We start from the raw sequence: 25,618 nt of genomic DNA on the forward strand, positions 1-25,618 counted from the left end.
TACTTTTAAAAATTTATTACCTTTATTTACTTATTGGATAGAGACAGCCAGAAATTGAGACAGAGAAACAGAGAGGGAGAGAGACAAGAGGCACCTGCAGACCTGCTTCACCACTTGTGAAGCCCTCCACCTGCAGATGGGGTCCGGAGGCTTGAACCCAGGTCCTTACACAGGGTTATAGGAACATTCAATTCTGTGTTCACCATCCAGTCCCTTATCTCTCGCTCTTTTTATTTATTATTTATTTATTTATTTATTCTCTTTTTTTGCCCTTGTTTTATTGTTGTGGTTATTATTGTTGTTGTTGTTGGATAGGACAGAGAGACATGGAGAGAGGAGGGGAAGACAGAGATGGGGAGAGAAAGATAGACACCTGCAGACCTGCTTCACCGCCTGGAAAGCGACTCCCCTGCAGGTGGGGAGCCGGGGCTCGAACCGGGATCCTTACACTGCTCCTTGCATTTTGTGCCACATGCACTTAACCCACTGCGTTACCGCCCGACTCTCTCTCTTTTAAGAAAGAAAGCTGAGAGGCTGAGACAGAGAGACACCTGCAGCCCTGCTTCACCACTCGCAAAGCTTTCCCCCTGCAGGTGGGGACAGGGGCTCGAACCCGAGTCCTTGAGCGTTGTAACATGTGCTGCTTGACCAGGTGTGCTCCCACCCAGCCCCCTTTCCAAGGCCCTTTTTTTCTGGACCAAAATTCTGGTGTCTGTGTAGTCTTCTGGGTTTACCTGCTTGAATTACCTGCAGACCCGGCAGGCACGGAGCTGCAGGGGGACAATTAGCGGAAGCCTTGAGGACACACAGGGGACAGACACCAAAGCAATGAGTCTGGAGAGTAAATTGGCCTGTGCCGGGTCCTTCAGGGATCTTCTTATGAGACAAGACCAGCCTGCACATCTCATGGCAACCAGGACAGATGCCTTCACAGCCAGGGGAACACCTGCTCCAGGTGAGTGGGGACTGAGGGAGGAGGCAGGAGCAGGCAGACAGACAGCCAGAAGGGTCTCTGCTGTCTCCAGCTAAGGTTTCTGTGTGACTCCAGTCACCCTGCACTTAGGGTTCAGGTACTCTGGGGTCCATGTACCACAAAATGAAGACAAGGGTAGTGAATCCCTGTGAGTGAATCCCTCTCTCTCTCTTTAAAATGATCTTTATTTATTGATTGGATAGAGACAGCCAGAAACCAAGAGGGGAGGGGAAGACAGAGAGGAAGAGAGACAGAGAGATACCTGCAGCCCTGCTCCACCGCTCTGGAAGCTTCTCCCCTGCAGGTGGGGGCCGGGGGCTCAAACTTTTTATCTTTTAAAATATTTTATTGATTTATTTATTATTGAATAGAAACAGAGAGAAATCGAGAGGGAAAGGAGAGATAGATAGGGAGAGAGATAGAGAGACCCCTGTAGTCCTGCTCCACCATTCATGAAGCTTCCCCCCTGCAGGTGGGGACCAGGGGGGTTGAACTTTATAACTTTTAAAATATTTTATTTATTTATTTATTATTGGATATGACAGAGAGAAATTGAGAGGGAAGGGGGAGAGAGAGAGGGAGAGAAACAGAGAGACACCTGAAGCCCTGCTTCACCACTCTGAAGTTCCTCCCTGCAGGTGGGGACTGGGGGCTTGAAACATATCTTTTAAAATATTTTATCTACCTATTTACTTATGGATAGAGGCAGCCAGAAATAAAGAGGTAAAGGAGAAATAGAAAGGGAGAGAGACAGAGAGACCCCTGCAGCCCTTTTCAACAGCACGTGAAGCTTTCCCCCCAAGGTGGGGGCCAGGGCCTCGAACCCGGGTCCTTGTGCCTGGGAACAGGTGCACTCTACTGGGTGGGTCACCACCCAGCCCCTCCCCCCTTTAAAAATTTTTAAAATTATTTGTAGTTTTAAAGAGAGGGGGCCAGGCCGTGGTCCACTTGGTTAAGCACACACATTACAATGCACAAGGACCTGGGTTCGAGCCCCCCAGTCCCCACCTGCGGGGAGAAACTTCGTGAATGGTGGAGCAGGGCTGCAGGTGTCTGTCTCTCTCCTTCTCTATCTCCCTCTCCCCTCTTGATTTCTCTCTGCCCTGTCAAACAAACTAGAAAAGGAAAAAATAGCCCCTGGTAACAGTGAATTCATAGTGCCTGCAGCAAATCCCAGTGATAACCCCAGAGGTGATTAAAACCAAACTCTCCTCAAAATAGTAAAATAAAATAAAAATCTTACACATCACCCAAATGCTACATTCACGTTGGAATGCATCTCCTCCTCCTCTTCTCGTTACTCCTCTCTCTTTTTATTTTATTAGTGATTTAATATTTATTCACAAGATTCCATGTCCACGGGGGTCTAATTCCACACCACCGTGTCCAGCACCAGAGTGCCGAATGCCCAGTCCCTCCACTGCAAACCTCCGCGGTCCTCCCAAGGTTGCAGACATGGGCTAACTTTTACCTCTGTAACTGTCTGTCTACATTTGTACACAGCTTTCCCCTTCCCTTCCAGGTTCCGTCTTCTCTTTCCCTCCTAGCCTCTCAAGACAATGTTACTACATTGAAATATCTCTTCCTTCTTCCTCCTCTCTCTGAGGGTCCTGATGGAGTTGGGGCTCATAGCCCTCTGGGCATCTCCCACTGACATTTCTTCCCCTCTGGGAGTCTGGACCCAAATCCTTTATAGGGAGCAGAAGGTGGGAGTTCTGGCTTCTGTCATGGCTTCTCCGCTGGACGTGGGTGTTGGCAGGTGGACCCACACCCCCAGCCTGTGTCTGTCTGTCCCTAGTGGTGCAGGCCTCTGGGGAGAGGGGAGGCTCCAGGACACATGGATGAGGGCATCTGCCCAGGGAGGTCAGGTTGGCATCATGGCAGCATCTGCAACTTGGTGTCTGAAAAACATCAAGATCTAAAACAGGACAAATTGTTTAATAATCAGGAACCTAAAGGTCTGAATAGAGCAGATGAGACCTTCGGTCTTCAGGTGGGAAGAAGCTCTCTCTCCCTTTTCTATAAGTGAAGAAACAACTGAATAGAATCTATCCTTTGAGGCCTGCACCCTACCTACTCTGACTAAACACCTCTGTCTCCTATTTCACTGAAACTGTGTCTTTTGCACACAGAGCAAGTTCTTCTGTGGTACAATTTCAGGATCACAGAATACTAAAAATAATTGGAGTTTTCCCCACGTTCTTTCTGTAGTGTTGGGTCTGACCAGAAATCCTTCTTGCTGTACAGATGCTTCTGCTGTTTCACAGTTAGGCAATGATGCATGTTAACTATTTGATTGGCATCCCTGGTAAAGTCCTGTCTGTTTGAATCCAATGAAAATTTTGGAAAGAAATCCCATGGGATTCAATGAGCACATAGGAGACCTTACAACTAAGAGATGGTCCCTGGTAGACTTCAGATCAATTCCTGAGATTAGCCTACTCTTAAGTGATGACCTGCCAACACCCATGTCCAGCAGAGAAGCAATGACAGACACCAGAACTCCCACCTTCTGGTCCCCAAAAAGAATTTGGGTCCCGACTCCCAAAGGGGGAGAGATTTCAGGGGAAGATGCCCAGAGGGCTCTGAGCCCCAACTCCATCAGGACCCGGAGAGAGAAGAGGAAAAAGAAGGGACACTCGGACGGAGTCACAGGTGGAGTGTGACTGAGAAGGGGAGAGAAGGCAGGAGCACAGGGGGGGAAATGGGTGAATAAATATCAATGTAGATAGTTGTAGAAATACTCGTCAGCCCATGTCTGTGAGCTGGGAGAAGCACTGCAGTTTCCAGTGGAGGGAATGGGGACTCAGAACTCTGGGGGTGGGAACGGGGTGGAATTAGACCCCTGTGGTCATATCATTTTGTAAACCAATATTAAATCACTCATAAAAATAAATATTTTTAAAAAGCAATGAGGTAGGAGCTTTACCCAACACTTCCAGTCCCCTTCTGAACAAAGAATTTGTTCCTACTAACATCCAGATACCCTGAGTGTATTCTGAGCCTGAACATGCGACCAGATAAGATCCAAAAATGGCCACTACATCCGGAGGCTCCCAGTCCAGATGTTCTAGGGAACATCTAGAAGGTGGGATGGCATAAGGTTAGGTGGAGATCTGAAATAGAGACGGGATGATGAGAGCTGTCCGGGATGTGGCGCAGTGGATAGGGCACTGGATTCTAGAGCGTGACGTTCTGAGTTCAGTCCCTGGCAGCACATGGACTAGAGTGATGTCTGGTTCTCTCCCTCTCTCTCTCTTTCTCTTTTTCTCATAAATAAATGAAATATATATATATATATATAGAGAGAGAGAGAGAGAGAGAGAGAGAGAGAGAGAGATTGAGAGAGGGGGAGAGGAGAAGAAGGATGAGATTCAGGTGCAGTGAATACATGTTCCTTAGTCAACACCACGGACAGTCCCATCTCCCTTCTGGGTCAGCACCATGGACAGCCCCCATCTCCCTTTGGGTCAGCTCCATGGGTAGCCCCCATCTCCCTTCTGGGTCAGCACCATGGACAGCCACACCTCCCTACTGGGTCAGCACCATGGACAGCCCCCATCTCCCCTCTGGGTCAGCACCATGGACAGCACCCATCTCCCTTTTGGGTCAGCACCATGGACAGTCCCATCCCCCTTCTGGGTCAGCACCATGGGATGGACAGTCCCATCTCTCTTCTGGGTCAGCACCACGGACAGCCCCATCTCCCTTCTGGGTCAGCACCATGGACAGTCCCATCCCCTTTCTGGGTCAGCACCACGGACAGTCCCATCTCCCTTCTGGGTCAGCACCACGGACAGCCCCCATCTCCCTTCTGGGTCAGCACCACGGACAGCCCCCCATCTCCCTTCTGGGTCAGCACCATGGACAGTCCCATCTCCCTTCTGGGTCAGCACCACGGACAGTCCCATCTCCCTTCTGGGTCAGCACAGGGACAGCCCCGTCTCCCTTCTCTCTGATGCAGAGCCACATGGAAGGCGACAACCACACCCAGGTGACCGAGTTCCTCCTCCTGGGTCTCTCCCAGGACCCCAGGGAGCAGCAGGTGCTGTTCCTCCTCTTCCTCTCCATGTACCTGGTCACGGGGCTGGGGAACCTGCTCATCGTCCTGGCCATCGTCACGGACCCCCGGCTCCACACCCCCATGTATTTCTTCCTGGCCAACCTGGCCTCTGTGGACATCTGCTTCACCTCCACCACCGTCCCCAAGATGCTGGCCAACCACGTGAGTGGACGCCAGGGCATCTCCTACGCGGGCTGCCTCACCCAGATGTTCTTCTTCATTCTGTACATCTGTACCGACAGCTTCCTGCTGGGGGCCATGGCGTATGACCGCTATGTGGCCATCTGTCACCCGCTGCACTATGCCACCTCTGTGACCCCTCAGCTCTGTGCCCTCCTGGTGGCCGCCTCCTGGGCCGGAGCCTTGGGGGATGCCATGCTACACACAGTATTGCTGACCCGTCTCTCCTTCTGTACCCACAACCGGGTCCCCCATTTCTTCTGTGACCTCAGCCCTCTGCTCAAGCTGGCCTGTTCAGACACCTTCATCAACCACATGATGATCAACACCATAGGCATGGTGCCTCTATTTTTCCCCTTTGTGGGCATCCTGGCCTCTTACCTGCGCATCTTTGCAGCCGTGATGAAGATCCCATCCATGAAGGGAAAGCAGAAGGCCTTCTCCACCTGCGGCTCCCACCTGTCCGTGGTCTGTCTGTTCTATGGGACCCTCATTGGGGTCTATTTCAACCCTGCCTCCTCCCACACAGCCCGGAAGGACACTGTTGCGGCCATGATGTACACGGTGGTCACCCCCATGCTCAACCCCTTCATCTACAGCCTCCGGAACAGGGACATCCACGGGGCTCTCCAGGCTCTGTTCAGCAGGAGATCAGTGTTCACCTCTTGATCAGAGTATTTGTCCAAATTCACTGGCCATCTGCCTTAATATTTTTCCTACTCCCATACTTGGATATTTCTATCATATTACTTATAGCTTGTGTATTACTTCATTCTACCAACTGACATCTTATTTTTCTTCTTAAAATTTTTTTTTCTCAGGAGTCAGGCAGTAGCAGTGGGTTAAGCACATGTGGCACAAAGCACAAGGACCGGCCTAAGGATCCTGGTTCGAGCCCCCTGGCTCCCCACCTGCAGGGGAGTCACTTCACAGGTGGTGAAGCAAGTCTGCAGGTGTCTGTCTTTCTCTCCCCCTCTCTGTCTTCCCCTCCTCTCTCCATTTCTCCCTGTCCTAGCCAACAATGATGACATCAATAACAACAACAATAATAACTACAACAACAATAAAAAACAACAAGGGCAACAAAAGGGAAAATAAATAAATAAATTTTAAAAAACGTTATGGGTCATATACTCAACAGAGTGTTATTCAGCTATATATATATTTAAAAGATGGTATTGTGTCCTTTGGGATAAAGTGGATGGAATTGGAGAAGATGGTGCTCAGTGAAGCCAGTAAGGAGGCTGAGGACAGCTATGGGATGTTTTCACTCATAGGCAGAAAATAGACATTTGAACATACAGATATGGGGGGCAGGGAGGAGTCAACGTATTTCCAAGACTGTGGGGGAACTAAAGTAATTATCTAGGGGGCTGGAGGTGAGGACACAGACCTTTGGTGATGGAAGTGTTGAAAAAATAATAAATGATGGATAGATGATATATAGATAGATAGATATAGATAGATAAATAAATAGGTAGATAGATAGATGGGACTTTATTAGGGGTGAGAAATTTTTATCTGTAAGACAGGGGTGGTTGCAGTCTTGTGAATGTCCACCCAAGGCTTCTACCTTGTTCATTTTGAAAATGGCTGAGCCTGGACTATGCAATGACACTCAGTTAAAAGGTTAAACACCAGGGAGTCAGGCGGTGGCACAGCAGGTTAAGCGCAAAGGTGCAAAGCCCAAGGACTGGCCTAAGGATCCCGGTTCGAGCCCCCGGCTCCCCACCTGCAGGGGAATCGCTTCCCAGGTGGTGAAGCAGGTCTGCAGGTGTCTGTCTTTCTCTCCCCCTCTCTGTCTTCCCTTCCTCTCTCCATTTCTCTCTGTCCTATCCAACAATGACAATAATAACTACAACAACAATAAAAACAACAAGGGCAACAAAAAGGAAATAAATATTTTTTAAAAAAAGGTTAAACACCACAGCCAAACGTGGAGCCCAGAGGTGCAAAGTTCCTTCAGAGATGGGATGCTCCCCCCACCCCACCCCAAAGATGAGTGTCCCCAGCCAGAGCTCAGGAGAGCTGCCTCTTCCCCACAGAGACAAGTCAACAGAGACAGGACACAGAGTCCCCTGACAGGAAACCCTAACTAGACTCAGAGGACGGGGACTGAGCAGAGAGGATAGGAAGTAAATGGTCCTTCTTCAGGTCCTCAGAGTCCTACAATCAGGAATCAAGACCCATTCCTACATCACTCAGGACTCTCTCCAAACAAGAACCATCTCTCCTCCTAGTCACTGACCCCCAGCCAGAGGGGCACCTGTCCCAGGTGAGTGGGGGAGAGAGAGAAGAAAGAGGAAGCAGGTGTGAAAGTCTCCAGCCAAGGCTGTTGTGGACCTGGGAAGCCAGTTGAGTTCCTCTGCTTGTTTGCTGTGAGTGCAATCAAGCAGAGCACCTGAGCCTGTGTTTCCTGCTAACAAGTTCCAGGGGGTTGGCGGAGGAGAGTACGTGGTGGCGCACCTGGCTGGGTGCATCTGTTCCCATGCACAAGGACCCTGGTTCGAGCCTCAAGTTCTCACCAGCAGGGGGAAAGCTTCCCGCGTGGTGAAGCAGGGCTGCAAGGTGTCTCTCTATCTCTTTCCATTTCTAGCTCCCCTACCTCTCTCAATTTCTCTGTCTCTATCCAATAACAAATAAATAAATAAGTAAATAAATAAGTAGTCAACATAAAGAAGTTTCACCATCTGCGTCTGCATGGCAGAGTTGGAGAGGAATAAGAACAGAGACCAGGAGATACTAGAAAATGGAAATTTCCTTCCATTCTCTACAGGGAGGGAGGTAGGGCTGCCTGTCTCAGAACCTGCCACGCTCTCTGTGCCTCCATCCGGTGCAGAAGGGATGGGGAGAATGCAGAAGAGGAGGACAGGGAAGCAGTGCAGAGGAGAGAGTGAAGTCACTGAAATAGTCTTATTGGTGATTTAATATTTACAAAATCATGAGGGAAGGAAGCCGGGTGGTGGCACACCTGGTTACTAGGTACAAGGACCTGGGTTTGAGGCCCCGGTTCCCACCTGCAGGGGGGAAGCTTTGCGAGGGGTGAAGCAAGGCACAGGTGTATCAATCTATCATTGATCTATCTATCATCTATCTATATATCAATCACCTGCCTATCTATGTATCTATGTACCTGTCCTTTTATCAATCATCTATGAATCATCTATCTATATCCCCCTTTACTCTTCAATTTCAATCTTTCTATATTAAATAAATAAATAAATATATATATACTTTTTAAATTATGAGATCACAGGGGTATAATTCCACACCATTCCCGTCACAAGAGCTCTATGTCCCCATCCCCTCCATTAGGAACGGATCTCTAATATGGAAGATAAATGAGGAAACATGAAATCAGAGTAAGTAGGACCCCTTGAGAATCTCTGAGAATGGTGTGTGTGTGTGTGTGTGTGTGTATGTGTGTGTGTGTTTCCAGGATACATCAAGACGTGTAGTAGTTCAAGCCAGAACACACCTTGCATCCTAACCAAATGTAAAACACTATTGTGAATCTCCTTGTTCCTTTTTTTTAATTGAATAATGGTTTACAGTATAATCTTTTTTTTTTTAAGAATTAAATTCAGGGGAGTCGGGTGGTAGCGCAGTGGGTTAAGCACATGTGGCGCAAAGCACAAGGACCGGTGGAAGGATCCCGGTTTGAGCCCCCGCCTCCCCACCTGCAGGGGAGTCGCTTCCCAGGCGGTGAAGCAGGTCTGCAGGTGTCTGTCTTTCTCTCCCCCCTCTGTCTTCCCCTCCTCTCTCCATTTCTCTCTGTTCTATCCAACAACGATGACATCAATAATAACTACAACAATAAAACAAGGACAACAAAAGGGAATAAATAAATAAATATTAAAAATTTTTTAAAAAAAGAATTAAATTCAGATTTTATTTCTCAGCTCAGTAAGGAAGACAACAAAATATTCTACATAAACCCCAGTACAAAACATTTAAAGTATATCAACAATACATAACAATTGTTAGCTGCAATTATTTCTTTTTCTCTTAAAGATTTATTTTAATTTTATGAGTCTTCATAGGTGTAGGTGTACCTTGGAAAGGAAGAGAAGAAGGAGCCATGAGGGAAATGGGTGAATATATGTAAGTACAGACAGGTAGTCAGAGAAATAAGTCAGCCCATATCTGCAACCTGGGGAGAAGCACCGCAGTTTCCAGCGGAGGGACTGGGGACACAGAACTCTGGTGGTGGGAACGGTAGGGAATTTTACCCTTGTTATCTTGTAATTTTGTAAATCAATAGTAGTCTTTTTTCACCACTCCCATCACCAAAGGTCTGAGGCCCCCATAGATATAACCACTCTAGTTCTCCCACAGTCTTAGCTACAGATTGACATTTTTTTCATGTCCATGGTCTCAGTTCTCTAAATTCCACATATGGGTGAAACCATTCTGTAGTCCTTCACCTCCTTACTTGCTTCATTAAGCATAATCTTCTCCAATTCCATCCTCTTTATCCCAAAGGACACAATATCATCTTTTTCATAGCTGAGTAATTCTCCATTGAGTATACGTCCCAGAGATTTTTTTATCTAGTCATCTGTCAAAGGGCCTTTTGGTTGTCTGCAGGTTTGTGCTTTTGTGAATAAAGCTGCTTATGCACATGGGCTGCATACGTGCCTTTGAATCGGTGTTATTATATCTTTTGGGTAAACGCCTAGGAGTGGAGTTTCTGAGTCCTATGTCGTTTCCATCTGTATTTCTTTAAGGGTTCTCCAGACTGTTCTCCAGAGTGGTTGTACCAGTTCACACTCCCAGCAGCAGTGCAATAGAGTTCCTCTCTCTCCACATCCTCTCCAACACTGATGTTCTCTTGTTTTATTGATGGAGCCCATTCTCACAGGTGTGAAGTGGAATCTCAGTGTGGTGTTAATTTTCATTTCTCTCATGATTAGTTAATTGAAGCATTTGTGCACATGTCTGTGGGCCATGTGTGTCTCTTTTTTAGAGAACCATTTTTTCATATCTTCTGCCCACTTTTTAAAAAAATTATTTATTTACTCTGTTTTGTTGTCCTTGTTGTCTTTATTGTTGTAGTTACTGTTGTTGTTGTTACTGATGTTGTTGTTGTTGGATAGGACAGAGAGAAATGGAGAGAGGAAGGGAATTCAGAGAGGGGGAGAGAAAGACAGACACCTGCAGACCTGCTTCACCACCAGTGAAGCGACTCCCCTGCAGGTGGGGAGCCGGGGGCTCGAACCGGGATCCTTATGCCGGTCCTTGTGCTTTGTGCCACATGCGCTTAACCCGCTGCGCTACCACCCGGCTCCCCTGCCCACTTTTTAAAAGGGTTGTTCTTTCTGCTGAGCTGTATTTCCTTACACATGTTTGATATCAACTGCTTGTCTGAAGTATGGTGTAAAAATATCTTTTCTTATTTGCTGGGTTTCCTGCTTATTCTCTATGGAATCTTCTTTTGAGGAATTTTGGGCCATACTCTTAGCGCAGGATAAATGTTAGGGGAGATGACCAGAGGGCTCTGAACTCCAACTCCATCAGGACCTGAAGAGAGAAGAGGAAAAAGGGAGGGACATTGGGATGTAGTAATAGGTGTAATCATAACAGTAATCATAACAGCAATAGTAATCGTAATAGTAATAGGTGTGACTTGGAAAGGAAAAGAAGATGAGACCATGGGGAAAAATTGACAAATATATACAAATATAGACAGAGAGTTGTAGAAATAACAGTTAAACCATATCTTCAACCTTAAGAGAACTGCTGTACCTTCCAATGCAGGGCATGGGAATCCAGAATGCTGGTGGTGGGAATGATGCAAAGTTGTCTCCCTCTTATCTTGTGATTTGTAAATCAATTTTAAATAGCTGATAGTTTTTTTTAAAGATTTTCTTTTGTTGTCTGTCTCTGTTTCCTCTCTTCCTTGTCTTCCTCCTCTTGTAGATATGATATCAAGTCTGCTCTTGTAAATCATTATGGGGAATGCTGGTGTGTTCACTAATGGAAGTGGTTGAATGGATGGGTAGAGAGATTGTGTGGTTGAAGAGTATGAGAAGACATGATGAGAGGGGGATGAGATTCAGACGCAGTAGAGGAGTGGATTCTTGGCCAACACCACGGGCAGCCCCCATCCCCCTTCTGGGTCAGCACCACGGACAGCCCCCATCTCCCTTCTGGGCCAGCACCATGGACAGCCCCATCTCCCTTGTGGGTCAGCACCACGGACAGCCCCCATCTCCCTTCTGGGCCAGCACCATGGACAGCCCCATCTCCCTTGTGGGTCAGCACCACGGACAGCCCCCATCTCCCTTCTGGGCCAGCACCATGGACAGCCCCATCTCCCTTGTGGGTCAGCACCACGGACAGCCCCCATCTCCCTTCTGGGTCAGCACCACGGGCAGCCCCCATCTCCCTTCTGGGTCAGCACCACGGACAGCCCCATCTCCCTTCTGGGTCAGCACCACGGACAGCCCCCATCTCCCTTCTGGGTCAGCACCACGGACAGTTCCATCTCCCTTCTGGGTCAGCACCACGGACAGCCCCCATCTCCCTTCTGGGTCAGCACCACGGACAGCCCCCATCTCCCTTCTGGGTCAGCACCACGGACAGCCCCCATCTCCCTTCTGGGTCAGCACCACGGACAGCCCCCATCTCCCTTCTGGGTCAGCACCACGGACAGTTCCATCTCCCTTCTGGGTCAGCACCACGGACAGCCCCCATCTCCCTTCTGGGTCAGCACCATGGGCAGCCCCCATCTCCCTTCTGGGTCAGCACCATGGGCAGCCCCCATCTCCCTTCTGGGTCAGCTCCATGGACAGTCCCATCTCCCTTCTGAGTCAGCTCCATGGACAGTCCCATCCCCCTTCTGGGTCAGCACCACGGACAGTCCCATCTCCCTTCTGGGTCAGCACAATGGACAGCACCCGTCTCCCTTCTCACTGCTGCAGGGCCACATGGAAGGGGACAACCACACCCAGGTGACCGAGTTCCTCCTCCTGGGTCTCTCCCAGGACCCCAGGGAGCAGCAGGTGCTGTTCCTCCTCTTCCTCTCCATGTACCTGGTCACGGGGCTGGGGAACCTGCTCATCGTCCTGGCCATCGTCATGGACCCCCGGCTCCACACCCCCATGTACTTCTTCCTGGCCAACCTGGCCTCTGTGGACGTCTGCTTCACCTCCACCACCGTCCCCAAGATGCTGGCCAACCACATGAGTGGACGCCAGGGCATCTCCTACGCGGGCTGCCTCACCCAGATGTTCTTCTTCATTCTGTACATCTGTACCGACAGCTTCCTGCTGGGGGCCATGGCGTATGACCGTTATGTGGCCATCTGTCACCCCCTGCACTACGCCACCCAGGTGACACCCTGGGTGTGCGGGCTGCTGGTGGCCGCCTCCTGGGCAGGCGCCCTGGGGAACAGTGTGGTCCACACTGTCCTCATGGCCGGATTGTCTTTTTGCAGCCACAACCGGGTCCCCCACTTCTTCTGCGACGTCAGCCCACTGCTGAAGCTGGTCTGCTCAGACACTTCGGTCATCCTGGGGGTGCTAAACACGGTGGGTGCCCTACCCCTGTTCGTGCCCTTCCTGGGGATCCTGGGTTCCTACGCCCGCATTGGCAGGGCTGTTTTGGGGGTGTCCTCTGGCCACGGCTGGAGGAAGGCCTTGTCCACCTGTGGCTCCCACCTGGCTGTGGTGGCCCTGTTCTATGGGACCCTCATCGGGGTCTACTTCAACCCCGTGACCACCCACTCAGCCCGGAGGGACACTCTATCCGCCGTGATGTACACGGTGGTCACCCCCATGCTGAACCCTTTCATCTACAGCCTCCGAAACAGGGACATGAAGGGGGCCTTGATGGGTCTCATCGGCAGGAAGTTAGTGTTGACCAAGTGACATTTCTGGGACAGCTCATGGCCCCAATAATGTTTCTGTCTCTCCTGAGATTCTGTGTCTATATTTCATTTTATTATTATTATTATTTTAATCGGAAACCAGCTCTGCTTTGACTTATGATAGTGTTGGGGGATTGAACCTAGGACCTTTAGTATCTCAGGAAAAGATACTTTATTTTAACAGAACCACTAGGCTATTTCCCTGGTCCCCCTGTAAGTCTTCTGTTAGATGTTTCCTTGTGTCACTTTCTGTCCATTTGTTTATCAAATCATACGCTCAGCTGCTGTATGTTGATAATTTGACTGATTTACCTCATCTATTAAAATATTTGTATCCATCAATAAAAACCTTGACCTTTGACATTTATACAAGAATTTTGAAGGTGGTCCGGGAGGTGGCACAGTGGATAAAGCACTGGATTCTCAACCATGAGGTCCCAAGTTCAATCCCTGGAAGCACATATACCAGAATGATGTCTGGTTCTTTCTCTCTCTGCCTATCTTTCTCATGAATAAATAAATCAATTCTTTTTTCAAAAAGAATCTTGATGGATAGTCAGTGGTCACAAGAGTTGTTACGGAATTAGACTCTAGGATTCTTTGGTGAATGAACTTGCAATAGGAAAAAAACAGAAGCAAGCAAGCAAACAAACTGTTTCTACAACTTGTGAGAACTCTGGTGGTTATCTTAAAGAAGTGGGAGGCTTGGGACACAGAACTGTGATGGTGAAAGTGATGTGTAACCAGACCCCGTCATCTTAAAATCTCGTGATCTAGTATTCATCACAAGCAAGACATAAAAAACAAAAAGAAATGTATAAGTCAGACAGGGTTATCAAAAGTAGGCTTTTTGCTTTTAATTCCAATTTTCTTTATTCATTATAAGATGCAGAATATATGACTCAGTGCTTCAAACAAGGTCACTGACATTACAAACTCTTGACTTAGTGGGTTTTGGAGAGAGAGAAGGAGGAGGGGGAAGAGGAAGTGAAGGAGAAGGAGAAGGGGAAGGGGAAGGAGGAGGAGAAGGAGGAGGAGGAGGAGGAGACAAAAGACAAAACTGAGACAAAAGAAATCGAGGCACTCCAATATTTCCTTAGAGGCTGTAAATCTCTATCCATTAGTTATGAATGTTAACTACACATCAGTCAGTGGAAAACTGATGAATTTCAAAGACTACTACTCAAGTATCATCCTAAGATTGTAGGTTTAGTCATGTGTTAAAAGGTGAAAGTCCAGGGAGGGTGGGGGAGAATACAGGTCCATGAAGGATGATAAATGACATAGTGGGGGTTGTATTGTTAAATGGGAAACTGGGGAATGTTATGCATGTACAAACTATTGTATTTACTGTTGAATGTAAAACATTAATTCCCCAATAAAGAAATAATTTTTTTAAAAAAGGTGAAAGTCCAGTGGAGAAGCAATTACCGAAGCCAGAACTCCCACCTTCTGCACCCCATAAAGAATTCTGAACCATACTCCTAGAGGGATAAAGTATAGGAAAGCTTCCAATGCAGGGGGTGGGGATATGGAACTCTGGTCATGGGAATTGCATATAATTGTACCCCTGCTATTTCACAGTCTTGTTAAATAACTAATAAGTAAATAAATAAATAGATGAACATCAAAACCATCAATGAGTTACCACTCAGGTTCTTGATGTCACACTCAAATGTAAACACCGGTTTCACAATACTGACAAAATCAAACTAATATGAACAAAAAGGGTTACCATGAGCCAATAACCTAGTTGATACATATCAATCCATCATTGATATGAAATGGAGGGGAAATGACTGATATATAGTGAACGTTGCAATCCTTGAGGGAGGGAGAACGAATCCCACATGTTATGAATCGTATTAAAATAATGTGACTAAAAATCTTGTTGAGTGAAGTGATAGCATTATTTAATGAATCATGGACATAACATACTCAGAGGTTTTTTGATAACACCCCGGTCAAGATCAAAATTTAGATGTGAACCATATGTCTCAATGGGCATTTTGGACAATGTCAAGTATCCTCTAAGTAATATGGTTCTTTCCTCCTGCCTGGGGATATATTTTTGGTGATCAATAACTCATGATGAAAAAGATGCAGCTATTCAAAGAAGGAAACATGGCTTATGAAACCAACACAAAGAAAGGTCTACCCAGAAGAGAGTCATGGTGGGGTAGTTAGAATAAAACTTCCTAGCTTCTTCCAACATGAAGGCTCCAAATCCCATCTGCTTAACGTTTACTTTTAGTTTACTGACTATTAAACATTTTTTTAATTTTTTAATATTTATTCCCTTTTGTTGCCCTTGTTATTTTATTGTTGTAGTTATTATTGCTGTTATTGATGTCATTGTTGGATAAGACAGAGATAAATGGAGAGAGGAGGGGAAGACAGAGAGGGGGAGAGAAAGACAGACACCTGCAGACCTGCTTCACCGCCTGTGAAGAGACTCCCCTGCAGGTGGGGAGCCGGGGGCTCAAACCAGGATCCTTATGCTGGTCCTTGTGCTTTGTGCCACCTGCTCTTAACCCACTGTGCTACCACCTGACTCTCCTATTAAACAATTTGTTCTGCTTTCTATCTTAAAGCTTTTCCAGTGACCAAGTTGAAGTTGCTACCATGACGCCAACCTGACTTCCCTGGACAGACGCCCTCACCCGTGTGTCCTGGAGCCTCCCCTCCCCAGAGTCCTGTCCCCACTAGGGACAGACAGACACAGGCTGGGGGTGTGGATCCACCTGCCAACACCCATGTCCAGCGGAGAAGCAATGACAGAAGCCAGACCTCCCACCTTCTGCTCCCCATAAAGAATTTGGGTCTTGACTCCCTGCGGGATAAAGAACAGGGAAGCTTCCAATGGAGGGGATGAGACAGGGAACTCTGGTGGTGGGGACTGTGTGGAATTGGACCCCTGTTATCCCACAAACTTATCAATCATTATTAAATTACTAATTTAAAAACAGAACATAATGAATAAGAGGAAAATATATCTGGTTTGTTGAAGGTACATGATGTTAAAAAAAGAAGTTCTGTTTGGAGAAATATTAGAACTTTAGTATTTGGGGGGAATCTCTTTGGAATAGTCATTTGATATAACATTTACCACAAAACAGGACTTGAATCTGAACCTCTGGTTTTCCACACACTTCCTATAATCATCAAGTGTTTTCTATGCAAGTGTAAAAGTTTGATTTCTTTCACCCCTGGAGACCCTCCATTTTCAAAGTAAGCCTCCAATAACAGATGGTTGATATATATACATTGACAGAAAAAAACAAACCAATATAAGATTGGGGTGAAGCTGAAAATTCAGAAATTCTCAGCAAAGTGTTTTCAGACTCAGATATTCTTATCTTACGGACAGAATTGGTTTCCTACACAAGAGGGAACCCAGAGCCCCCTTCATGTCCTTGTTCCGGAGGCTGTAGATGAAAGGGTTGAGCATAGGGGTGACCACCGTGTACATCACAGCAGCAGCTGTGTCCTTCTGGGCTGTGTGGGAGGAGGCAGGGTTGAAATAGACCCCAATAAGGGTCCCATAGAACAGACAGACCACGGACAGGTGGGAGCTGCAGGTAGAGAAAGCCTTCCGCTTGCCCATCATGGAAGGGATCTTCATCACGGCTGCAAAGATGTGCAGGTAAGAGACCAGGATGCCCAGGAAGGGAGTGAAAACAAAAAGGCTTCCTACCGTGAAGACCATGGTATTGTTAAGAGAGTTGTCTGAACAGGCCAGCTTGAGCAAAGTGCTGAGCTCACAGAAGAAATGGGGGACCCGGTTGTGGGTGCAGAAGGAGAGACGGGTCAGCAATACCGTGTGTAGCATGGCATTACCAAGGGCTGCGGCCCAGGAGGCGGCCACCAGGAGGGCACAGAGCTGGGGGGTCACAGAGGTGGCATAGTGCAGCGGGTGACAGATGGCCACATAGCGGTCATACGCCATGGCCGTCAGCAGCAGGCTATCAATATCGGCCAACAGAATGAAGAAGAAGGTCTGGGTGAGGCAGCCCGCGTAGGAGATGCCCTGGCGTCCACTCACGTGGTTGGCCAGCATCTTGGGGACGGTGGTGGAGGTGAAGCAGACGTCCACAGAGGCCAGGTTGGCCAGGAAGAAGTACATGGGGGTGTGGAGCCGGGGGTCCGTGACGATGGCCAGGATGATGAGCAGGTTCCCCAGCCCTGTGACCAGGTACATGGAGAGGAAGAGGAGGAACAGCACCTGCTGCTCCCTGGGGTCCTGGGAGAGACCCAGGAGGAGGAACTTGGTCACCTGGGTGTGGTTGTCACCTTCCATGTGGCCCTGCATCAGAGAGAATGGAGACGGGTGCTGTCCATGGTGCTGACCCAGAAGGGAGATGGGACTGTCCGTGGTGCTGACCCAGAAAGGGGATGGGGACTGTCCATGGTGCTGACCCAGAAGGGAGATGGGGGCTGTCCGTGGTGCTGACCCAGAAGGAAGATGGGACTGTCCGTGGTGCTGACCCAGAAGGGAGATGGGGGCTGTCCGTGGTGCTGACCCAAAGGGAGATGGAACTGTCCATGGTGCTGAGCCAGAAGGGGATGGGACTGTCCATGGTGCTGACCCAAAGGGAGACGGGACAGTCCACGGTGCTGACCCAGAAAGGAGATGGGACTGTCCATGGTGCTGACCCAGTAGGGAGATGGGGGCTGTCCATGGTGCTGACCCAGAAGGGAGATGGGGGCTGTCCGTGGTGCTGACCCAAAGGGAGATGGGGGCTGTCCATGGGGCTGACCCAGAAGGGAGATGGGGGCTGTCCATGGTGCTGACCCAAAGGGAGATGGGGGCTGTCCATGGTGCTGACCCAAAGGGAGATGAGACTGTCCATGGTGCTGACCCAGAAGGGGGCTGGGACTGTCCGCGGTGCTGACCCACTCAGCCTGTCTTCTGTGCCTGGACTCCTGCCCTCCCTTCATTGATTCCCCCCAAGTATTTCCATTTACTCAGCGGATGCTCACGGCCCTGGCTGCACCGTGTCCATCACTACGGAACGCATTCCTTCCAAACCACCACCCCATCACAAGTAAGCCTCCATCGAACCAGCGGGTGGGAGCTTCAACTCCGGGGCAGTCTTGTTCTTCTTCTCCCCCTGTCTCTCTGTTACCCTCTTTATCTGGAAGAAATTCCGGAGTATTAAAATACTTGCAACAAACAAAAAATAGCAAGATGATCCTATATGCTTCCCATAAATGCATGCTATGTTGTCGAGTCAAAGTGTCTATCTACATGATAAACACAAAAAGACAGCAGAGTAAGAAAGAATGAATACAATAAATAAATGATGGAAGGGGAGGGAAGAAGGAAGGAAAGGAGGGAAAAAGAAAGGAAGAAAGGGAGAGAAAGAAAGGGAGACACAAAGAGAGAAGGAATAAGGAAAAATGGGAAAAGAAAGAAAGAGAGAGAAAGGACAGGGTATATATCATCATGGTTCTGCAAAGAGACTCTCATGTCTGAGGCTCCAAAGTTCCAGGTTCAATTCCTCATACCACCATAAGCCAGAGCTGAGCAGGCAGGGAGGGAGGGAGAGAGAGAGAGAGAGAGAGAAAGGAAGAAAGGAAACAGAGAAAGAAGGAAGGGGAAAGAAAAGAGATAAGATGAAAGAGGGAAAGAAAGAAATAAAGAAAGGAAGGAATGAAGGAAAAAAGGAAGAAAGAAACATAGAAGAGAGAATGAATTAAAGAAAGAAAGAGAGAAAGGAAGGAAAGAAGAAAGAAAGGAAGAAAGAAAGAAGAAGAAAAGGCAAGAGGCAGGGAATGGAGGAAGGAGGAAGGACGGAGGAAAGGAAGGAAGGCGGATAGGAGTTGTCCAGGGGGACAGTGGATGTCTTCCTTGTCTGACGGGGGTGAGTAAGCTTGCCCAGTGTGGGTCCTGCTCTTCCCCAGGTCTGAGAGGTCTGCAGGGTGGGTCCCCAGGGGAGGGAGAGCGGCGGGTGGGTGCCCAGCTGAGGCCCCACCCCAGGCCCTGCTCCAGGTCACCGCGGCCCACCTTGGGGGTCCGGGACACCTGTCAGGAGTCCGTCTTCCCTGGCCTGGCCTGGGACCCGCAGACCCCATGTTAACCTCCATCTTTGTTTTTTATTCTTTAATTAGTGATTGAATATTGATCTCCAAAATGAGGAGCTAACAGGGGTCTAATTCCACCCGTCCCCACCCCCAGAGCTCTGTGTCCCTCAGTCCCTCCACTGGAAACTGCAGCGCTTCTCCCAAGGCCACAGACATGGGCTGACGAGTACTTCTACAACTGTCTAGATTTAGATATAGTGACCTGTTTTTCTATTGTCTTACCTTCTCTTCATTTTGTTTTCAATTTTTCGTTATCTTTATTTGATTTGTCAGACAGAGACAGCCAGAAATTGAGAGGGAAGAGGAGGATTATAGAGAAGGAGAGAGACATAGAAACATCTGCAGCCCTGCTTCACCACTCGTAAAGCTTTCCTCTTGCAGGTGAGGACCGGGGGCTCAAACCCAGGTCCTTTAGCGTTGAAACATGTGCCCTCACCCAGGTGCACCACCACCCAGAACCTATCTCTTCTTCGCTAAGTCACACTCCACCTGGGACTCCGTCCGAGTGTCCCTCCTTTTTCCCTCTTCTCTCCGGGTCCCGATGGAGTTGGGGCTCAGAGCCCTCTGGGCATCTTCCCCTGACATTTCTCCCCCTCTGGGAGCCTGGACCCAAATTCTTTATGGGGAGCAGAAGGTGGGAGGTCTGGCTTCTGTCATGGCTTCTCCGCTGGACATGGGTGTTGGCAGGTGGACCCACACCCCCAGCCTGTGTCTGTCTGTCCCTAGTGGGGCAGGGCTCTGGGAAGGGAATTAGCCTCAGCCTAGTTCTTCTGTTCCTGAGCTTGGTGCTGGTCATAGTGACCACCTAACCACCTGGACAGACAGACTACCACAGCCCGGACCCCTTCTCCATGTCTCTCCATCCCTGAGCCTGCCCTCCCTCTGTTCCCACTCACCTGGGGCAGGTGTCTCTGGCTGTGGAGGTGTCTGGCAGGGAAGGTGAGCTCCAGCTGGGAGAGTCCTGGGTCGGGTGGGACGGGGAGACAGGTCTTTGCTCCAAAGACCCAGCAGAACCCAATTTACCCTCCACCCGGAGCCATCAGCCTCCATCCCTTGGGTCTCGTTAGGGCCCCTGCTAATTGTCCGCTCCACGCCCATCCCTGCTGGCCTGTCTCGGGAGAGAGAGAGAGAGATTGCAGGGTCTGGACTTGTCCCCTTCTTCTTAGTCCCCAGTTGGTGGGACTCTTGGTCTTTGGGGTATCTGCTTCTTTTTTTCTTTTTCCTTTTTTTTTCTATCTTATTTGACAGAGAGAAATTGGTAGGGGAGGGGAGACAGGGAAGGAGAAAGACAGAGAGACAGCTGCAGCCCTGTTGTACAGCCCATAAAGCATCATCGTGGCAGGTAGGGAGCAGGGGCTCAAACCCAGGTCCTTGTGCATAGTACTATGTGCGCTGAACTGGGTGTCCCACCGCCCAGCCCTGGGGCATCTCCTTCTGACCTGAGATTTGTCAAACTGTGAAATAACACACATAGCTCAGCTTACCTCCACCAATGAGCTACTGGTCTCTCTCTCTCTCTCTCTCCCTCTTTCTCTCTCTCTCTCGCTCTCTCTCTCCCTCTCTCTCTCTCCCTCTCTCTCTCTCCCTCTCTCTCCCTCTCTCACTCTCTCTCCCTCTCTCTTTCCCTCTCTCTCTCTCCCTCTCTCTCTCCCTCTCTCTCTCTCCCTCTCTCTCTCTCCCTCTCTCTCCCTCTCTCACTCTCTCTTGCTCTCTCTTTCCCTCTCTCTCTCTCCCTCTCTCTTTCTCCCTCTCTGTTTCCCTCTCTCTCTCCCTCTCTCTCCCTCTCTCTTTCCCTCTCTCTCTCCCTCTCTCTCTCCCTCCCTTTCTCTCTCTCTCTCTCTTTTAATTTTAATTTATAAAATGGAAATATTAACAAGACTATAACCTGGGTCTACCAGCATATTAGCTGTCAGGCTCAGGCAGAAACTGGTAAGGTCATGGGCCCCCTTGAAATAGACCTACTCACTTTTTCCTTAATGGAGACCCCCAAATCTTCATCTGCAATATTCCAGCCTTTAGGTTCATGATTAGTCAACAATTCGTTCTGCTTTATATCTTAACTCTTTTTCAGCCACCAGGTTCCAGATGATGCTTATTTCTTTTTAAATGTGTTGAAAACAGAACTCCCTGTATGGTCAAGAAAACCACATCTCAGATGGAACAGAAGGAGTCGAGTGAAGTGAGATCAGCCAGGAAGAGAAGGATGAGAACGGGCTGATCTCACTCGTGGGCAGAAGTGGGTCTGGGGTGCGAGGGGCCAATTCAGGAAGGGCAGAGAGCCTTCAGGTCTCCCCGCCACGAGGACCGTGAATTCTGAAAACCATTCAGGTACCTGAGCCTGGCTGAGTGCACTGTTACCATGTGCAAAGACCCGGGTTCAAGCCCCGGGTCCTCTGCAGGGGGAAGCTTCATGAGCGGTGAAGCAGGGCTGTCGGTGTCTCTCTGCCTCTCTAGCTCCCCCTCCCTTCTCCATTTCTGTCTATCCGATTCCAATGGATAAGTAGATAAAATATATTAAAATATGGGACCTTGTGGAGAGTACCTAGCATAACGGTTATGCAAAGAGACTCTTATGCCTGAGGATCCAAAGTCCCAGGTTCAATCCCACCACCACCACAAGCCAGAGCCGAGCAGTGCTCTGGTTAAATAATAATAATAATAATAAACCTACCCTATGACCCTGCAATTCCTCTCCTGGGGATATATCCTAAGGAACAAAACACACAAATCCAAAGAGATCTGTGTACACCTATGTTCATAGCAGCACAATTTGTAATAGCCAAAACCTGGAAGCAATCCAGGTGTTCAATAACAGGTGAGGTGCTGAGACAGCTGCAGTCTATAAACATAATGGAATACTACTCAGCTGTGAAGAAGATGAAGCCACCTTCTTCACCTCCTCTTGGATGGAACTGGAAGGCATCCTGTGAAGTGAGATCAGCCAGAAAGAGAAGGGTAAAGATGGGGTGATCTCACTCACGGGCAGAAGTGGAGAAATCAGAACAGAAGGGAAAACACAGAGCAGAACGTGGATGGGGTTTGGTGTCTTGCACCAAAGTAAAGGACTCTGGGTAGGGAAGGGTCTGTGGAGGGGGTCTCTGGGGTCCTGGTGCAGGATGGTGGGGAAATAACTGCATTGGAGCTGGGAGTCTGTTGCAGATCCTTGTCATGGTGAGGTGGGGAATTATACCCATGTGTCAATAACGTTACTGGAGATAATTAACCTGTAAACTACTCCACACATGAATCTTTATTCAAATAGAACAGAAACACAACTTGAAAAGACAGTTACATCTCCATGTTTAAGCAAATTTCCTAAATATTGATGGACTGATTGATTGATTGATTGACTGATGAGAGGAAGAAGAAACAGATCATCAGCTTAATAAGTGGTTCTGGAGGTCAAACTCTAGACATCATATTTGAAATTCCAATTTTCTTCCTGACATGCCACCTCCTGGGTCATTAGATTTTCAAGTTTAGCCTGGAAGGATGGGTCCACCTGCCAACACTCATGTCCAGCGGAGAAGCAATGACAGAAGCCACAACTCCCACCTTCTGCTCCCCATAAAGAATTTGGGTCCAGGCTCCCAGAGGGATAAAGAACAGGGAAGCTTCCAATGGAGGGGAGGGGACAGGGAATCTGGTGGTGGGAGCTGTGTGGGATTGTCCCACTGTTAGCTTACAGTCTTGTTAATCACTAATAATTTTTTTTTAAATTAGACTTAACACCTCTCTATGTCAAAATAAATAAATAACAAACAAATGATTGAATTAGGGTTGAATTCTGTCATGGTGGCTATCAGACACCACATTGCATTTTGAACATCGCTAATAGTCTTAGTATTCTTCATAAGAGTGAAATGAATCATGAAAAAAAATCTCCTCGCAAGGAAACCATAATAAATAACAGAAAGTGACTAATAATAACCAGATCTGTGTAATGATTATTTCACAAGAGATACAAACAATATACTGAAACTACGATGTTATATATCAAAGGTCTCACAATACAAAAAAAATTACAAAAACAATATAGAATTCATTTCTGGTAACAAGTGGTTTGAAGATGGATGTCAATACTGCTCAAATATGCCTCGTTAGAATTAGAAATGAGGGTGCCAGGCGGTGGTGCAGCGGGTTAAGCACACTTGGCGTGAAGTACAGGGACTGGTCTAACGATCCCGGTTTGAGCCCCTGGCTTCCCACCTGCAGGGGAGTCGCTTCCCAGGCGGTGAAGCAGGTCTGCAGGTGTCTGTCTTTCTCTCCCCCTCTCTGTCTTCCCCTCCTCTCTCCATTTCTCTCTGTCTTATCCTACAACAATGACGACATCAATAACAATAATAACAAGAAGAGCAACAAGGGCAACAAAAATGGGTGAAAAAAAGGACTCCATGAGCAGTGGATTTGCAGTGCCAACACCGAGCCCCAGCAATAACCCTGGAGGCAAAAAATAAGAAAATAAATATAAATAATTAATAATAATAAAGAAAAATTTCAGGGCAAAGGCTATAAGTGGTATAATTTTCCAGGTCTGCAAAACTTCAGGGAGCATCCACATCACAATAAATGTAGAACAAATAGACTTCAGACGTCTATTCAATGAACCAATGGAGCCAAAGCAAGCAAGAAAGAAACACGGGGGATTGAGACTCTATAAGAACATTCCGGACAGTGGGCACTGCTCCTGGACCAGTGTTCTGATCACCCCGTCAACACCCGCTTCCTGCAGATGAGGGACCCCAGAGCCCCGTGGATGTCCCTGTTCCGGAGGCTGTAGATGAAGGGGTTGAGCATGGGGGTGACCACCGTGTACATCACGGCCGCAACAGTGTCCTTCTGAGCTGTGTGCGAGGAGGCGGGGTTGAAATAGACCCCAATGAGGGTCCCATAGAACAGACAGACCACGGACAGGTGGGAGCCGCAGGTGGAGAAGGCCTTCCGCTTGCCCATCATGGACGGGATCTTCATCACAGCTGCAAAGATGCGCAGGTATGAGACCAGGATGCCCAGGAAAGGTGTGATGATGGGTAGTGCACCCACTGTGTTCACCAGGATATGGTTGATGAAGGTGTCTGAGCAGGCCAGCTTGAGCAGAGGGCTGAGGTCACAGAAGAAATGGGGGACCCGGTTGTTGGTACAGAAGGAGAGACGGGTTAGTAACAGCGTGTGAGTCAAAGAATTCCCCAAGGCTCCGGCCCAGGAGGCGGCCACCAGGAGGGCACAGAGCTGAGGGGTCACAGAGGTGGCATAGTGCAGCGGGTGACAGATGGCCACATAGCGGTCATACGCCATGGCCGTCAACAGGAAGCTGTCTATACCAGCACACCAGATGAAGAAGAACATCTGGGTGAGGCAGCCCGCGTAGGAGATGCCCTGGCGTCCACTCACGTGGTTGGCCAGCATCTTGGGGACGGTGGTGGAGGTGAAGCAGACGTCCACAGAGGCCAGGTTGGCCAGGAAGAAGTACATGGGGGTGTGGAGCCGGGGGTCCGTGACGATGGCCAGGACGATGAGCAGGTTCCCCAGCCCCGTGACCAGGTACATGGAGAGGAAGAGGAGGAACAGCACCTGCTGCTCCCTGGGGTCCTGGGAGAGACCCAGGAGGAGGAACTCGGTCACCTGGGTGTGGTTGTCCCCTCCATAGAGTTCCTAGATCAATGAGAAAGGAAGCGGGGAGCTGTCCATGGTTCTGATCGAGAACGTTCCCCGTCTTGAACCCTCTTAACCCTCCTCAAACTTCCGACATTCAGCAGGCCGCCCCCTTTGTTCTGAATGGGATCAACCCAACCATCCCTGCATCCGTTCCTCTGGTGAACACAGTCGTTCTTCTCCACGCCGACTTGCAAATTGTTACCCAGAGCTCACTAAACAGCTTCCAAACACACTCCTAGCTCTTAACCTCCTGTGCCCAGGACTTCAGGACTATGTCTGGAAGTTACCCGATTTTCTGTACTCAGCAGGGGTACGGTCAAGCAGTAACAAGGACTGAAATATCACGCCTGGGAAAAACAGACAAAACAGCTGAAAGAAAGAGAGGAAAAAGAAAGACAGAACGAAAGAGAGAAAGAAGGAAGGGAGGGAGGGAGGGAGGGAGGGAGGGAGGGAGGGAGGGAGGGAGGGAGAGAGAAAGAGAGGGAAGGAGAAAAAACACATGGAACCCTAGGAACAGACCTCAAATAAACTTCCTAGTTTCTTCCCACACGAAGACCTCTACTCTGATCTGCTCTGTTCCTCCCTTTAGGTTCCTGATTATTAAACAATTTGTCCTGCTTTATATCTTAATGCTTTTCAGACACCAAGTTGCAGATGCTGCCATGACGCCATCCTGACCTCCCTGGGCAGATGCCCTCACCCGTGTGTCCTGGAGCCTCCCCTCCCCAGAGCCCTGCCCCACTAGGGACAGACAGACACAGGCTGGGGGTGTGGGTCCACCTGCCAA

General features: G+C 48.7%; 4 protein-coding genes across 4 annotated transcripts; 2 read left to right on the forward strand and 2 right to left on the reverse strand.

Annotated features, from left to right (window-relative positions):
- The first annotated feature begins 4,943 nt into the window (after positions 1-4,943).
- LOC103122650 (olfactory receptor 1361-like) lies at positions 4,944-5,885 on the forward strand. The gene has a single exon (XM_007533261.1). The coding sequence runs from the start codon at positions 4,944-4,946 to the stop codon at positions 5,883-5,885; it is 942 nt and encodes a 313-aa protein (XP_007533323.1).
- Positions 5,886-12,148: 6,263 nt separating this feature from the next.
- LOC103122649 (olfactory receptor 1361-like) lies at positions 12,149-13,090 on the forward strand. Its single transcript, XM_016192627.2, has one exon. The coding sequence runs from the start codon at positions 12,149-12,151 to the stop codon at positions 13,088-13,090; it is 942 nt and encodes a 313-aa protein (XP_016048113.2).
- A 3,354-nt stretch (positions 13,091-16,444) lies between these two features.
- Positions 16,445-17,389, reverse strand: LOC103122648 (olfactory receptor 1361-like). Its single transcript, XM_007533259.1, has one exon. The coding sequence runs from the start codon at positions 17,387-17,389 to the stop codon at positions 16,445-16,447; it is 945 nt and encodes a 314-aa protein (XP_007533321.1).
- Positions 17,390-23,880: 6,491 nt separating this feature from the next.
- On the reverse strand, positions 23,881-24,828 carry LOC103122647 (olfactory receptor 1361-like). Its single transcript, XM_007533257.2, has one exon. The coding sequence runs from the start codon at positions 24,721-24,723 to the stop codon at positions 23,881-23,883; it is 843 nt and encodes a 280-aa protein (XP_007533319.2). The 5' UTR covers positions 24,724-24,828.
- Between the last annotated feature and the right edge of the window lie 790 nt (positions 24,829-25,618).

The sequence above is a fragment of the Erinaceus europaeus genome, chromosome 23 (assembly GCF_950295315.1).
Source record: "Erinaceus europaeus chromosome 23, mEriEur2.1, whole genome shotgun sequence".
NCBI classification, from domain to species: Eukaryota; Metazoa; Chordata; class Mammalia; order Eulipotyphla; family Erinaceidae; genus Erinaceus; species Erinaceus europaeus.

Bases quoted from the DNA above. Each gene is read 5' to 3' on its own strand.
- LOC103122650 (XM_007533261.1), top strand. From the start codon at position 4,944: ATGGAAGGCGACAACCACACCCAGGTGACCGAGTTCCTCCTCCTGGGT.
- LOC103122647 (XM_007533257.2), bottom strand. From the start codon at position 24,723: ATGTACCTGGTCACGGGGCTGGGGAACCTGCTCATCGTCCTGGCCATC.
- LOC103122649 (XM_016192627.2), top strand. From the start codon at position 12,149: ATGGAAGGGGACAACCACACCCAGGTGACCGAGTTCCTCCTCCTGGGT.
- LOC103122648 (XM_007533259.1), bottom strand. From the start codon at position 17,389: ATGGAAGGTGACAACCACACCCAGGTGACCAAGTTCCTCCTCCTGGGT.